Below are 16,454 nucleotides of genomic sequence, written 5' to 3'. Positions count from 1 at the left end.
AATGGGTGTAGGTATTGATTTCTCTCTTTAGATTGTGATGCAAAATCAACTTTTATAGACATGCGACCGGTTTTTCCTCAGTATTTGTTCTAGTGCGATTCGTGAAAGATTACATTAAGATGTTTGCCGTTTTAATCGGAACAATTATTTTTATTGTATTTTTGTTCTATTTCAAAGAATTCTGGAAGAATAAACAGATATTGGAGGATATTTCACGTCGGCTGCCATGTGCTCCTAGGTCACCAATTGTGGGAATTTATTTTTACACTCCAAGGAATCCTATAGGTGAGATTTAATTTCCATTTTTTTTAATTTCTAGGCCTATTAAATACTCTAATCGCAACTTTGAGGCTTCATTTGTCCTTCATGCTTCCAAATTTTATGGTCTAAACAAACGGATTTGCAGTAGAGATTCTCCAATTTTCATGATTAAAAATAAAATTTGAAGTAAAAAAATTTCAGATATCTTCCACTATTTCATGGAATTTCCCAAAAAATATGGACCTAACTGTGTAATGTGGGGACTCTTGAATCACATCGTTATAATGGTGTCGGACAAAAAGGATGTCGAAGCTATCATGAACTCAAATACGACCAAGAAGAGTTTCGCTTATGATTATCTAGAACCGTGGCTTGGTAAGTTATTAAGTTTGTTTTGAAATATAAATTTAAAAAAAAATGTTTTTTTTATAGGACAAGGTCTTCTTACATCATACGGGAAGAAATGGCATACTCAAAGAAAGATTTTGACACCATCATTTCATTTCAGTATTCTTGAGCAATTTGTTCAGATCTTTAACAAACATAATTTGAAGTTAATTGAAAATCTTATGGAACATCAGAAAAATTCCAAGACTCAAGACGTGAACATTTACGAGTTTCTCACAGCCTGTGCTTTAGATAACGTTTGTGAGACAGCAATGGGAGTTTCAATCAATGCACAAAATAATGAAAATAAAGCATATGTGAAAGCGGTAAAGGAGTAAGTGAAGATTTTGAGGAAAAAATTTAAAATTTAATATTTTTTTTCTTTTCATAGAATTAGTGATCTTGTCCGTCAACGGATATTTAGTCTTTATGGACGATCAGATTTTTTGTACAATTTATCAAAAGAGGGATTTCGTCAAAGAAAACTTTTGAAAATTTTACATCGATTCACAAATAATGTTATTTCTCAAAGAATTGATCAACTTAAAACAAAAGAAAAACCTCAAAACGGACAAAAAATTACATTTTTAGATATATTATTGGAAGCTTCTGTTGACGGAAACCCTCTTAGTAGAAACGAAATTCGTGAGCAAACGGACACCTTCATGTTCGAAGGACACGATACAACGACAAGTGGTCTAAGTTTCACTGTATATCACCTAGCGGAAAATCCGGAGATTCAAGAAAAGGTTCTTGATGAATTGATCGCCATTTTGGGACATGACCCTTCAACTCAGCCTACTTATCAGCAGCTTCACGAGATGAAATATTTAGAAATGGTGATAAAAGAATCGCTTCGACTTCATCCGCCTGTCAGTTCAATTGGACGAAAAACTCTGGAACCAATTAAGATTCAAGGCGTTACGATTCCGACAGGCATAGACTTGAATATTCCAATTTATGCTATTCATCGAGATCCAAATGTCTTTCCAGATCCCGACAAGTTCGACCCTGACCGATTTCTGACATTTGAGCAACAAAATAGAAATCCTTACGTTTATTTGCCATTTAGTGCTGGACAAAGAAATTGTATTGGACAAAAATTTGCAATGCTGGAATTGAAATCGGTATTATCGACTCTCATTCGAAATTTTAAAATTATTTCAACGCCGAAAACAAAAGATATTGAATATTGTATCGATATTATTCTGAGACCCATTGGAGGTCTTCATGTTGCACTCGAAAGGCGTTAAAAGTTTTTATCAAATAAAATATATTTTTTTTTAATTTTAGGCTAATTTTAAAAAAATTAGCTTTCGCACTTCAAAAAGCTTATTTTTTGTTTTATCAAAAATCGATCAAATTTGTCAAAACTTGTGAGTTTTATTTATGTTTTCGTATTTGAAATTTTAAAAACTTTTTTCCAATATTTAAATAATTTTCCTGAAAAATAACGGACAATCTCTTTAAAACGTAGGCGAACCCAATAAAATTTGCTTTCATGCTAATTCAGTGCATTGACGGCGAAAAATTGAACTAAAACGAGACTGGAAAGACACTTTAGAGTTTGCCTGACCTTCACATAATAATAAAAGAGATTCGGTGTTTATTTATTTTTCGGAAAATCAATCAGTTTGACGAATCCTCTTGCACAACAGATATCAGATATTCATAAAGGGACACCTTTGTCAGCGAATTGACGCAAAATTACGAGAAAATTACAAGAAACAAGTGGAATAAATGTGAAATTTCATTGGGTGTGACATCCATTTTTGTTGTACCTCTATCTATACGATATTAATAATTAAATACACGTCATTTTTTCACCCAACACAAATAAATAAATAAAAAAGTTGACTATATAAGTCGATTCAAGTGAAGATTATTAAATCATCGAGTCTAGAAAAAATTGCGGATCGTGTAAAATCTTATCAACACCTTTGTTAAATTTATTATTGCGCAAGAATTATTGAACTTTTGCAAAAATGGAGAGTTTAGTGTCTCCAGGTAAGACTTTTTTTTGTTGATTTTCTCTTTTTTGCTACATGTTCTTTTCAAACATTAAAAAAAACACGAACAAGCAATCTAATCGGATAATTTTAATTTAGTTACGCTAATTGTCAAATCATGCAACCAACAATTTGAAGATCAGGAAATTCGTTGTGAGTTAAATTGGACGATTCGAAAGTTAAAGCAGCAACTGGCCGAAGTTTATCCGACCAAACCAGTAAGTGTTTCCTTGATAACCATTTAATTAAACGAAATTAATGATCTTATAAGTTTTTTTGTATCTTTTGGTACACGTCAGAATTTTTTGTGATTTTATGATGTAATTCAAGTAATTTTGTATCATATACAAAAGTTATTCGGAGAATTTCCATCCTTATTCAATGTCTTTTTGATACAAACACAAACGACCTAAATGAAAACACGCGTTGTAGTGAGAAAAAAACTGATAAGAGAAACAAAACAAACTTTTGTTGAATCAGTTGTTTGAGTTTTTGTTTTTTTCTCGTGCGAATAATCGTGTGTATATACACACAATCGCGCGACATATCGTTATCAAAGTTTCTGTGTTGAAAACTGACGTGGCCCATATCGTTATAATTTCAGTTCAATTAGTTTTATCGCGACCTAGACCACACTAACGAACATTTTTGCATATTTTGCAGCGAACGGAGGAACAAAAACTGATATATTCGGGTCAACTGTTGCACGACACCGTCGTACTGAAGGACGTTTTGCGGAAATACGAAGGCCAGGACACTCACACGGTGCATCTGGTGTTCACACCGAAGTTTAGCGGTACCACAATGAAGGAGGCGGACAAAAAGAAGACTTCCAGTTCGAGCAGTACCAGTACTCGTAGCTCGTCTGGACCATCATCGACGACGACGGCGACACAACAATCGACGACATCCAGTACTGACGGGGTCCGACACCGTACTAATGCTGCAACCCAACAAGCAACTACGCAGCAACAACAACAACAACAACCAGTAAATCCTTTCTTTAATCCGAGCATGTTGTATGCGATGCAACCGCCATTGAATGTCGCAACGACCACGCAAAATCCCAACAGTCCCGACTACTTGGCCGCCCAACAAGCTGCAATGCAAGCCTGGATGCAACAAGCTTATGCACAGTACTTCAATCAATACATGAATATGTAAGTTTAGAAAAAATTCTTCAAAAAAATGAAAATTTTACCTTTTTTTAAAAATTATTTGTAGGATTCAATTCGGTGCTCAAGGAACGCCATTGTATGCGTCGGCAGCTACAGGTTTTCCCGCCAACTTCCAACACCTCTACACACAATCACAAACGCCGCAAACCTCTGTACCAAACCAAATACCACAAGTCCCGCAAAATCAGGCGCCAGCCGTTGCCGTGGCCAATGCAAATCCCGATGGAGCTGCAGCGCCACAACGTCGTTTCCCAAATTTGGTCGTCGAAGAGCCCCAGGAGCCTCGCGACTGGCTGGATGTCAGTTACACCATGTTCCGTCTCGTCGTAATTCTGACTCTAATTTACTTTTACTCGTCACCCTTGCGTTGTCTTGCCGTCTTATCAATTGGTGTTGCCTTGTATTTGTATCGCACTGGTGTTTTTCGGAATCAGCTTGAGCGAAACTTGAATCTTAACAACAATAATAACAACAACAACAATAACAACAACAACAACAATAATAACAACAACAACAGACCACAACCAGCTGGTGAGAATGGCGCAGAAGGGGCGGCAGCAGAAGGAACGGGGGGAGATGTTGTCGATGCGACAAGTGCCCAAGACCAGAATCGCACGTCGATGCTCGTGATGATCAGAACTTTCATCTTTTCCTTCATTTTCTCGCTCATCCCAGAGACACCGGCACTATAAAAGCATTGTTGTGATCATTCGAAAGCTTTTTGTTCTGCATTAAAATTGTTTTGTAGTTTGTAAAAAAAAGAAAGAAGTAAAAAAACTAAAAAAAAAAATACTAGATGTAACGAAAATAGATAAGGATACTTTTGCAGGGACGCGCAAGGTATTTACGTTTTTGAAATAATTGAATTATTTAACTAAACAGAGTATAAGTTTTTCCTTGGATTCATTTAAGTAAAGGCGCTTTCGAACAATTTTTGTTGTTCTAAAATGTAACTTTAGTTTTTATTATATTTTTTGTTATAGAAAATTTATATCATTTAACCCTCAATCAGTTCTTGCATGAAATGAAATATGAAATGTAAAAATAAAATGTTAAAAAAAACTCCTCTAGATATGTAAGAGAGAATCCGTTGGATTCAGGAAAATATTTGAAGATGATTAATAAAAATCCTTATTAGAAAATAAATTTCAACTTGTCTAATCGCTGAATCAATTACATTTTTTTTTGTCTCGAATTGTTTGCTCGAATTATCACTATTTCCAGTTCAATCTCGATAATGATATTCAGTCGTGTCGTTCTGCCTTACGGTCATAAGTACCAAGTGTGTCTACAGAACATGGAACCGTTATTTAGTTTTTAACTTGAAAAAAAGTCATCGTCGAAAATACACTAAATCGGATTTATTAAACAATTTTGCTCCGAATTTATTTTAAACTTTTTCTCTTTGTCTAATTTGAAAAATCGAAAATTTAATGGGGCAAAAGTTAAAAAAAAACATCAAAAATGACCCAAAAATTATTTTGAAATTTTTATATGCTTTTTTATTTAAATTCCAATGTTTTCTGTCTTTGTCTAATTTGAAAAATCGAAAATTTAAATGTGCCCGGTAATTCTGAGAGAAGAATGTTAAAAAAAGGTTTTAATTGTGCATTGGGACAAGGTTTTAAATGTGCCAAAAATTAGAATGTGCAAGGTTTCAAAAGTGCATTGGGGCAAGGTTTTAATTGGGGCAAAAAATTTAACTTCATAGAAGCTTCGAGAAACTTCATAGAATGTTCGAGAAACTTCATAGAATGTTCGAGAAACTTCATAGAATCTTCGAAAATTTTTTAAAACCTCATAAAATTTTAAGGAAAAATTACATCTTTTGTAATAACTAAAAAGTATAAAAAAAAAATTATAAAAAAAAAATATTTTAAAAAGATGCTTTTTTATTTGGGGCCCTAAAAAGTTGAAAATAAATGAAAGTTTTTCAAAATTTAAGCAAAAGAAAAAAGCATGCGAGGCCAAAATAAGTGAGAATAACTTCAAATTTTGAAAAGTAATTGAAGTAAATTTTTAATAAATTGCTTAATTTTTAAAAAACTTTCAATTAAATTAAAAAAGTTTTTAAAAATTACGATTTTTTTTGAAAATATTTTTGAGAAATTAATTTTACAATTTTTTTATAAACATTTTCTTACAACTCACTACCGTAATTTTTCTCTAATGATATTTTGTGCATTTTTAATAAATCCCAATTAAATTAAAAAAAGTTTCTTTAAAATACATATAAATAAAAAACAGACAGACAATTTTATTGGCTCATTTACGTAATTTTTGCGATTAGGGAATGAGTAAAATCAGCTGGTAACATCAATTGCGTTCGTCTCATGATGTTTAAATGATTCATAAAAGACAACTGAAGCTTGTACGTACAAAAAATTGTATTATTTTTCGAAAGTTTGTCTTTTGTGTTGGGTGCTGCAGACAAAAAAGAGCTTAAATTGCTTTAAAATATGTATAAAATTACTTTTAGAGCCTAATCTATTGAATTATTACCGTTAGATTGTAGTGGAGAACCAGGAGAATTCTAGAAGAGTGCAGAATTTTACAAATTTTTGCAAAACAGCATAAAAAGGTAAAATTTTTGTTGTTTTTATCGTTGTCGTCATCGTGGGCGTATCGTGCAAAAACTATGAGATCATTTTTATTGCAGTGGAACTTTTGGGGGATACTGGAAGACTCAATCACCGCCGTCCTACGATGCTAGAGACATCCGCTGAGCACAGTACAAACAACTCCGACTTCCGTCAAGCTACGGAAGCATCACCGATAAATGCAGGGGGACGAATATTCCGGCAGTTTGGTGAATTGATGCGACCTGCGAGAACGGCTCGGAGTCCCACAGATGGCTATGTCGAGTTTGGGAACATGGATGCCGACAGATCTGGCAGGACATTGGGTACGTTCGCTGGTGTCTTTAGTCCGGTCGCCTTATCGATGTTCAGTGCGCTAGTGTTTATTCGTGTTGGTAAGAGATAAATAGTTTTTCAAAGTGGATAGGTGATAATTAAATTTATTCGCGCTTAGGTTTCATTGTCGGCAACGCTGGCTTACTCGTGACACTCTTGCAATTCATCATCGCTTATGCAATTCTGTTGTTTACGGTATCGTCAGTGTGCGCGATTTCCACGAATGGAGCTGTGGAAGGTGGCGGAGTGTACTTTATGATCAGTAGAACTCTCGGGCCCGAGTTCGGAGGCAGTATTGGAACGTTGTTCTTCCTGGCGAATGTCGTGGGATGTGGTCTGGCGGTGACAGGATGTGCCGAAGGCTTAGTCGAAAACTTTGGACCTTCCGGTACTTTTAATCAAGTGCTTCCCGATGGACGATGGTGGCGATTTCTCTATTGTTCATTGATCGCAACTATAATTTTGTTAGTTTGTTTGGTCGGAGCTGGATTATTTGCTAAGACTTCAGTCGTAATTTTGGGTATCGTCACTGCATGTCTTGTATCGACATATCTAAGTTTCCTGTTTCAAGGAGAAATGGAAGTGCCAATACCGTCCGAGAATGAAATCGTGCAGAATGCAACTCATTTAGTCAATGGCACCTATACGGGCTTGCTCTCAAAGACATTCTACGACAATTTGTACGAGAACTACACGAGAGATTATTCATCAGAAGGACGAGTTGTGAACTTTGCAATCACTTTTGGTGTTTTATTCTCAGGAGTTACGGGAATCATGGCGGGTGCCAATATGTCTGGTGAGCTTAAAAACCCATCAAAATCCATTCCGATCGGAACTTTGTCTGCTGTGATATTTACCTTCGTATGTTACGTCATCTTGTCGGTTTTGATGGCAGCAACAACTTCGCGCTTCCTGCTTTCGAATGACTTCCTGTATCTCATGCCGGTTAACTTGTGGCCGCCATTTATTGCGATCGGCATTGCAACTGCGACATTTTCAACGGCAATGAGTAATTTGATCGGAGCAAGTCGTGTGTTGGAAGCTCTCGCTAAGGATTACGTCTTTGGACGTGCATTGAATTTCATCATCAAGGGAACGTACAAAGGCAATCCCGTAGTAGCTGTTATCACATCTTGGGTATTGGTGGAGATGATCTTGCTAATTGGCTCTCTTAACACAATTGCCCAGATTAATTCAGTTCTTTTCATGCTGTCGTATCTCGCTACGAATTTGGCATGTCTAGGCATTGAAATTACCGGTGCTCCCAACTTCCGTCCGACTTTCAAGTATTTTTCGTGGCACACATGCTTTGCCGGTCTCATGGGAACTCTCGTCATGATGTTTGTCATCAACTCCGTTTATGCGTCTTCGAGTATTATTTTGTGCTTGTTACTCGTAATTGCATTGCATCTGTTCTCACCAGCTGCACAAGGCGCACAATGGGGCTCCATATCGCAAGCTTTGATGTTCCATCAAGTCAGAAAATATCTCTTGATGTTGGATTCAAGAAAAAATCATGTTAAATTCTGGCGTCCACAAATGTTGCTTCTAGTTGCAAGTCCTCGTAGTTGCTGTCCATTGATCCATTTCGTCAACGATTTGAAAAAGGGAGGTCTTTATGTCATCGGACATGTGAAAGTGGGAGATTTTGCGGAAAATGAGACAAATGGCGATCCAACGGTAGAGGAATATACACAGTGGTTGGGATTAATCGATCATATGAAAGTTAAGGCTTTCGTGGAGTTGACTTTAGCGAAGACGATTCGCGAGGGAGTTCAACATTTGATCCGCATATCAGGAATGGGAGCAATGAAACCGAATACAATCATCTTGGGATATTATGACGAAGAAGTTTTATATGATTTCTTTGATTCGTAAGTAATTCTTTTCTTTTAATTTTTCAAAAAAAAAAAATCGTTCTAAATTTATATGGATTTTTTTTTTGAAAAATACTCGAGAAATACTTTTTCATATAAAATTCCAAAATTTAAACTATTATTTATGTAAAAATATATTTATTTTTAGTGAAAATTCACCATATCACACATCCCAATTTGATGAAAACGGAATAAAACTGTTCAAATTCCGTCAGCAAGGCGAAGGACGACGCCTCAAAGGTGACGAGTACGTCAGTATCATCGATGATGTCTTACGGATGCAAAAGAACGTCTGTCTTTGTCGTCATTTCCATCGCTTAGACAAAAATTTGATTGCCAGAAGTAATCACGTGAAATACATCGACGTTTGGAGCATCAACATCTTCGAGCCGTGCAGTGCGGATCCCTTTAACGTTGTCAGTTTGTTCATGATGCAACTGGCATGCATTATCAACATGTTACCGGTGTGGAAAAAACTCGAAGTTCGTGTCTTTTTGTGCGAAACATACGGTAACCAACAATCTCCTACAAGTCTTGACAACATGGGCTTAACCCTTGAACCATCAGCTTACGTAAAGTTGAGTAATCTTTTAAATTCATTGAGAATCCAAGCGTCAATTCATGAGGTAAGACTTTTTTTTACTGGTATTTGTCACAAGCTTTAATTGACATTTTTCGATAGATTCACGAATGGAATCGAAATGATGACTTTGTGCGACACAGTGTCGTCTTAAAACAATTCACTAGACATGCGGACACGGATGGTCCACAAATAACAGACGAGATTTTAAATAAATCACGACTTTACATGCAAAGGTAAGCAATTTTCGCACATCGATGAATCATCATGTGATTAGCACCTTTTTGATTTTAGAGCAAACCAGATAATCCGTGACAAATCTGATGCAACAGCTGTGACCTTCATGTATCTCGCTCCACCACCAAGAACCTCCTCCCCTAACTTTGCCGAAGTAAGTAATCAATATTTGGAGCTATTGACCGAGTTGACTTCTGAATTACCACCTACTGTGATGGTACACGGAATTAATGCAGTCACATCTACCACACTATAATGAAATGTAATTTTTACTAGATGCAATTTTTTTTAAAATAAAATGTCTACACGTGAAATTTATATGTACACATAATCGTGAGCGATATTAAAATAACAATAAACATTCTAAGATAGACGTATTTAATCTCTAATAATCATAAATAGAATTTAGTCTTACTACTAATTGTATGTAAATGTAAGAAAACTGTGAAGCAAATGAACAATTTAATAAAATTTCTCAAAAAAATAAATAAAAATTATTATTTTAATGAATCACCAGTCGTATCCACCAAATAAATCTCCGTTTTGCCGACAAAAATAATAATAATGTGTCATAATGTATACTGTGCCGTATGCATGTATCGTAAAAATTCGTTTTCAAAATATCATACAATAACTAGAAATACAACTTTACCAAGATTTTGCGTTGTAGTGTGTGTAAATATCGCACAAGAAATTAAACTGAGCGAACATGGACCGCAGTCTTTCTCAGTCATCTCATGCCAATGTAAAGTGTCGGAACGATTTATTTATTTTTTTTTTTAATTTTAAGAAAGTGATTAACATACGTGGATTGAAGTTGAAAAAAAATATGACACAATTACTTAAAATATAAAAATGATTTTTTAGGATACTGAACCCAAAAAAATTAACGAATGAGTAAAAATTGATCATCAGGATTAGATCATCATTACGAAAAAAAAGAGTGTGTGTTGTGAATATTTATATAAAAATAAATAATAATAAGAAATATGAATCAACGTCCAAACAGTGCTAATATTAGTTAATGATTACTATTGTTGTTGCTTCAATTGTCTCAATTCAATTCAACAACACATCTCTTTGCCACAATCGCTCAAAATAAAAACTCGCCTTTAATTTTACGTAAAAAAAGGTAAGAAATTTATCTATACCATATGCGCAATAAAATACAACTTAATACCAATATGTGAATGGAGTGTGCATTTCGATAAAGTAAACAATATCGATATAGTTTAAGTAAGGAATATTGTTAATGGATTTATTCATAATCGATGCAACTCATTGGTTTTCGTACAAATACGCAACCATCTCTCTCGATTGTGTGTAATGATGATCAATGAATGCTGCTATGTCAAGGTTACATATATAATATATATAAATATTATTAAATATTCTGTATGATGATATTTACATATATTACCATACGCGATAATACACCGCGCAATTTTTTTTTATTCGACAGCGCCTGTTATAATAGTTTATACAGTAGACAACATTTTTTTTATTGTAAAAATAAATAATAATCCAAACACAATTCATAAAAGACACAATTTTTGTGTGTGACAGTTCAATTTGCTTTAAAATGACAACACCGCCATAAATGGTAAATATATTTTAAAACTGTATTCCATAAATTTGTAAAAAAAATAATAAATAATTTTTAGAAGAAACAACAAAGGCAGAACAACTGACATTAAAAGTCAAAATAATTTGTAGTAAAAATACTGTCTGACCTTACGTTTCCTTCCAAAATGTCTGGGTCAGAAATGACAAATTTCACATGATTTCACATGTGAGTTTGCGTCTAATAATTTTTTTTGAGTTTATTGCCTTGTACGAATATATTTATATTTCTAGACATATGAGTCACATTGAATATAATTAAAAAATATATACGCACCTTGTTCTTGAATGAAATTATATTTTAAAAAATATTTAAAATTTCGTGCAAATATAAAATAAACGAATGATTTTATTTTTTGAATTTCACCAATTTTACTTAATCGATATTGATAATGTTTGAAATTTAACACAAAACATGCAATTCAACCCCTTACTACCTTTCAATCAACACTATGAAAAATATATATGTCTCGCAAAAATGTTCAAAACTTGATAATTTCGTGAAAACAAAAGCTATTGAATTTATGAAAATTGTCTCGAAATTGCCAAAAATCAAATTTTATGTTATTTTTTTAGTTCTTTTGAAACTATACAAAAAAAAAATTATTTAAAAAAAAAATTATTTTGCAAAAACAAAACAAATAAAAAACAAATAAATAGGTATTTTACTTAATCAATTGTTACTTAGTTTTATTAGTATTTGGATCCAAATGTGGTTAATATTTTCGTAAAAAATCACAAAAATAATGTTCTTTTTATATAATTTTAAATTTTATACTATAAAATACTTGAAAAAAGCTCATGTTAAAATTTTTTTAGTTGAAAAATTTTCCATTTGATAAAGTTTTTATCTTCAAAATTAATTTAATTTTCTTTTTTGCAACTTTTCATTAAACCTAAAAAAATTGAGACATATCACAAAATTAGAACTTTGGTGGTCAAAATTTCTAAATATTCATGTCTCGCAGATATTTTACCTTACAATACATGGCGCGAAACATGGATTTCTAAATATTCATGTCTCGCAGATATTTTACCTTACAATACATGGCGCGAAACATGGATTTTTTAAAAGTAAATGCAATAAGACGGCTTTCCATAAAATAGTAAAAATTGAAAATTAATGTCATGTTCAATTCAAAATTTTAGCACTTCAATGTGGTGCAGTCAACTTGTCAACTTGATTGATACGAACATTTTTTTACTGGAAAAAAATGTACAAAAAATAAAATAAAAAAAACTATGGAATTTTAGTTGGATCGTAATATGGAAACACGTGTTTCACGGAACATATCTTTTAATAAAATAACAATAAATATTTTAGAACTCATATGCTTACTATAAAATAAATTAGATGATGTTTGTTGATTTTTTGCGTTTATGACGGTATAATCTAATTTTAGAACGACCTTTTTTGTTTTGGTTTGTAAATTACTTTCTAGTTCATTACACCAAAAATTACAAATATTGTTTGAGATCAATATTAATATTTTTTGTAATTTACAGGTCAACTCACCCATTAATTCAAATTAATAAATTAATATTCGATAGTAATAATTCACGTCTTCACCTTATAAGACCATATTGAGCTGCATATTTTGTTGTTGTATAAATTAAAATTATTATTATAAATTTTATTCGACTTGTAGCAGTAAAAAAAACCCACTACAAAAAAAACTGTTGATGTGTTGTCGTTTAAATTAACTTTTTCTTTTCAATAAAATGCGCTTTGATCGCTGATGTCCTTCTTACATATTCGCAATTTTTTTTTTAATCTTGTCAAAGCCAACCAATATGGTTTACTCACGAATTTTATGTGTGCGTACAGCGCCGAAAAAGGAAACTTGTGCGATCTCAAGTTAATAATAACATTAACATTTAAAGTTTCATGTTCAATAACTTACAGCATCGCACCAAAAAGTCGAGAAATAAAGGCCCGAGTTTTATCAAAAGAATTTTTTATTTATTTATTTTGGACCGAATGTCGCGCCATTTCTACATTCATATAGATTTAGTAGTTTATATCACTACATCGGCTATACATTGTTGTCTGGGGGACAGAACACGGCGGCATCAGACAATAATTATTGTTTTTAAAGTTTGTCTTGGAATGTTTCCGATACGTATGCAGCTAAGAGTTATGACATTTACTTATTTACGAGAAAGAATGTTCTGTGTTACTTCCGTTTTTACAGGTTAATATTTTTAACATTGAATCACTTTTAAAAAAATATTTTTCGTGTACCTTTATGGGTTTCGGCGTATATAAGTGTTCGGTCTCGACCATACTTATATATCTTAGTAGGTGTAATAAAGATTGTCGAATGAGATCACACAGCTGGTAGTGTGTGAGTTTGCTTTTCTCTCTCACATTTATGAAATCAAACTGAATTTCTGAACTTCTAAGCAACAAAGACTGCGGCACCGTGGTGATTGACCCGCTCGAAATTACGACTACAGGTGAAAAAAAGTCTCACTCTTTTTCAGAGTAAGAATTATTTTTAATATTTTACTCATTTTTTGTACCGCACCGCACGTCCAGCTCACTTGCGTGTCATAATATTCTACTTCATCTTCTTTTTCTATTTATTTATTTTTTCGTACGAAAAGTGAGCGAATTTTCTCATATTTTTTTTCTGAGCAATTTTCCCATGGATTTGAAATTTTTCTTGTAGAATGAAAGATACTTAGTTGGTGTGCACTTCACACCTTTTGTAGAAAATTGTTCATTATATTTAAGTTAATTAGTTGGTTTGAGACTCATATCGTAAAAAATAGATTAATAGTAATTATTAAAATGTAAGTTGAAAGTGATCCAAAAATAATAAAAAATATATAAGCAATAAATATTAAAAAGCAATTTAAAAAATTATCTAAAAAAAATTAAAAATTGAGTACAAAAATCCTTTTAAAAAATACGAATTTCGTCATATTTATTCGTGAAAAGTGTTTGAAGAAAAAAGTGTGTTCCTATGGAAAAAATATTAATGTTGCACATATATATTTACCTCAAAGCCAGAAATAAGTGTGAAAATTACGTAGGCGTTCTGATCTTGCGTATAAGTAGATCACAAATAATATAAGTGTTTTGAAGAGGAAAAAAAAATGAGAGAGACGCAGTCGACTTTTTGGACAGAGAAACTCAAGGTCCCAACCCAATGATTACGTCGTTGAATGAAAATTATTTTTAAATTTTATTACTCATGAATGAAAATAATAATTGTTTTTTGTTGTAAAATCTCAAATAAATAATGAGTTGCAATTAAAAGTTAAAAAGTGATGTTTTCTGATGATGATTGAGGAAGGACTGATTTCATTTTTTTACGATTTATCATTATTTTTTTTTATTTGGCTTTTGCAGAATATCGCCGCAAAATAAGAGATCATGGGGAAAGACTATTATAAAATTTTGGGAATACAAAAGGGGTCCAGCGATGAAGATATTAAGAAGGCATACCGGAAGCTAGCACTCAAATATCACCCGGACAAGAACAAAGCGAAGGATGCAGAGGAAAAATTCAAAGGTTTGTTTTGAAATATTTTTGTGAAATTGTGAATTTTAGTAATTTTTGCCTTAAATAGAGGTTGCTGAAGCTTACGAAGTGTTGTCAGATAAAAAGAAACGTGATGTATATGACAGATATGGAGAGGAGGGACTCAAAGGAAGTATGTTCTTGAATTTTTTATCTTTAAATTTTTTTTTGTTATTTCCTTTTTTTATTTTGTTATTTAGGAAGCAATGGTGGTAGTAACGGTCCCACCACTTTCACATATGAATTCCATGGTGATCCCCGGGCAACTTTTGCTCAATTTTTCGGCAATAGCAATCCGTTTGCTTCGTTTTTCGACATGGGCGATCCTTTCGAGAGCAGTTTATTTGCGAACGACGACTTCTTCCAGCCATTCGGTTTGGGATCGCGACATGGATTGGGCAGCGCCTTCCGATCGCACTCGTTTAACGTCCATAGTCCACTGAAGAAAGAAAAGGCACAAGATCCACCTATCGAGCACGATTTATACGTAACACTGGACGAAATTTATTCGGGTTGCACGAAAAAAATGAAGATTTCGCGAAGGGTCACTGGAACAGATGGTAAGAAGCGGTCATCGTTTAAATTTAGTTTTTGCTGATTTTGTATGTTATTGCAGGAAAATCTAAAAAAGAGGACAAATATGTCAGTATAAATGTAAAACCTGGCTGGAAATCCGGTACAAAAGTGACGTTTCAAAAGGAGGGTGATCAAGTTCCCGGAAAAATACCGTCTGATATTGTATTTATTATAAGAGATAAGCCACATCCTCTCTATCGTCGAGAAGGCAGCGATCTCCGTTTCACCGCGCGACTCACATTGAAACAAGTAAGCATACCATATTTGTGTTTCGATCAATTAACACGTTACAATAAATCGCGTAAATTTACATTTTGAAATAAATATTAAAATATGTAACTCGGTCAGATATAAATCAAACATTGAAAAATTATTTTCCTAAAATGGCTTTGCACATTGATGAATTAATTTTTGCAGGCACTCTGCGGTGTTGTATTTGAAGTGCCAACGATGGGTGGCGAGAAACTTCGCATCAGTACAATGCAGGAGATCATTAAGCCAACGACGGTTAAACGTGTCACTGGTTACGGATTGCCATTTCCCAAAGAGCCATCGCGGAAAGGTGACTTACTGATAGCATTCGATATAAAGTTCCCCGAAAAGTTGACGCCAACACAGAAAGAGCTTCTAGCAGACTTGTTGCCATCCCCTTAAATTTATATCCTTGCTTTTCTTTATTACCCACTTTTTTTGTATGAAATCATGTTCGGAAACGAAACTTTTTATTAACTTATAAACATCATCATAAATCGTTCTTTTACTCATCAACAAAACAACACAATTGTTAATCATGTTAGTTTAGTTAAAGCAATATTATGTATTTATACGAAAGAATCAAAAAATACAAACTAACAAAGAGCCTTATTTAAAATGCAATTTGTCTTTAAATTAATTTTTTTCTTTTTTTGTGTTATCTTTGAGTTTTTAGATTTTTTTTATTGAAAAAAAAACAGAATTTTCGTTTCAACCAAGGAACGCACAGTATTTTGTGGGCGCATAACAGGTAAACAACCTTCAGAAATGCTTATTTTCAAAAAATAAATCCTAAAAATGCGATTTTCATCGGTTTTTTTGTCGTTTAAGGACAATATTTTAAATTAAAATTTTCCCCCTTTAAATGTGGCCAATATCAAAGATTTGAAAAGACCTTCAAAGTACTTAGTTCTTACTACTCCGATCCTTTAGCCTATTGTTTCAGAAAATGTTTTCCTATTATTCTAACATTTCTACATTTTACGGCCTCAAGTCGACTTGAGTACAAACAAATTTCATAAAATC

At 33.2% G+C, this 16,454-nt stretch overlaps 4 protein-coding genes across 5 annotated transcripts; all 4 read left to right on the top strand.

The window, feature by feature from the left end:
* Positions 1 to 99: 99 nt before the first annotated feature.
* LOC134831442 (cytochrome P450 4d2-like) lies at positions 100 to 2,010 on the top strand. Of its 2 annotated transcripts, none has more exons than XM_063845172.1 (4): positions 100 to 285; positions 463 to 636; positions 694 to 982; positions 1,040 to 2,010. In XM_063845172.1, exons 1-4 carry the CDS (start codon positions 120 to 122, stop codon positions 1,899 to 1,901), a joined length of 1,491 nt encoding a protein of 496 aa, XP_063701242.1. In that variant the 5' UTR covers positions 100 to 119; the 3' UTR covers positions 1,902 to 2,010. The 2 variants fall into 2 exon arrangements, with proteins under 2 accessions (XP_063701242.1, XP_063701244.1); XM_063845174.1 differs by having other exon boundaries at positions 206 to 285; positions 449 to 636.
* Positions 2,011 to 2,102: 92 nt separating this feature from the next.
* On the top strand, positions 2,103 to 4,958 carry LOC134831443 (homocysteine-responsive endoplasmic reticulum-resident ubiquitin-like domain member 2 protein). Its single transcript, XM_063845175.1, has 4 exons — positions 2,103 to 2,655; positions 2,757 to 2,875; positions 3,321 to 3,817; positions 3,882 to 4,958. Exons 1-4 carry the CDS (start codon positions 2,634 to 2,636, stop codon positions 4,525 to 4,527), a joined length of 1,284 nt encoding a protein of 427 aa, XP_063701245.1. The 5' UTR covers positions 2,103 to 2,633; the 3' UTR covers positions 4,528 to 4,958.
* A 1,281-nt stretch (positions 4,959 to 6,239) lies between these two features.
* On the top strand, positions 6,240 to 9,898 carry LOC134829894 (solute carrier family 12 member 9). Its single transcript, XM_063843188.1, has 6 exons — positions 6,240 to 6,416; positions 6,495 to 6,809; positions 6,869 to 8,624; positions 8,776 to 9,253; positions 9,310 to 9,443; positions 9,502 to 9,898. The coding sequence occupies exons 2-6, from the start codon at positions 6,542 to 6,544 to the stop codon at positions 9,698 to 9,700; spliced, it is 2,835 nt and encodes a 944-aa protein (XP_063699258.1). The 5' UTR covers positions 6,240 to 6,416; positions 6,495 to 6,541; the 3' UTR covers positions 9,701 to 9,898.
* Positions 9,899 to 10,380: 482 nt separating this feature from the next.
* LOC134830599 (dnaJ protein homolog 1) lies at positions 10,381 to 16,030 on the top strand. Its single transcript, XM_063844136.1, has 6 exons — positions 10,381 to 10,576; positions 14,429 to 14,591; positions 14,650 to 14,733; positions 14,801 to 15,160; positions 15,217 to 15,425; positions 15,594 to 16,030. Exons 2-6 carry the CDS (start codon positions 14,453 to 14,455, stop codon positions 15,828 to 15,830), a joined length of 1,029 nt encoding a protein of 342 aa, XP_063700206.1. The 5' UTR covers positions 10,381 to 10,576; positions 14,429 to 14,452; the 3' UTR covers positions 15,831 to 16,030.
* Positions 16,031 to 16,454: the final 424 nt, after the last annotated feature.

Source organism: Culicoides brevitarsis, chromosome 2 (genome assembly GCF_036172545.1).
Source record: "Culicoides brevitarsis isolate CSIRO-B50_1 chromosome 2, AGI_CSIRO_Cbre_v1, whole genome shotgun sequence".
NCBI classification, from domain to species: Eukaryota; Metazoa; Arthropoda; class Insecta; order Diptera; family Ceratopogonidae; genus Culicoides; species Culicoides brevitarsis.
The sequence above is the reverse complement of the archived record's forward strand: the minus strand, read 5'-3'. Positions and strand labels throughout refer to the sequence as shown.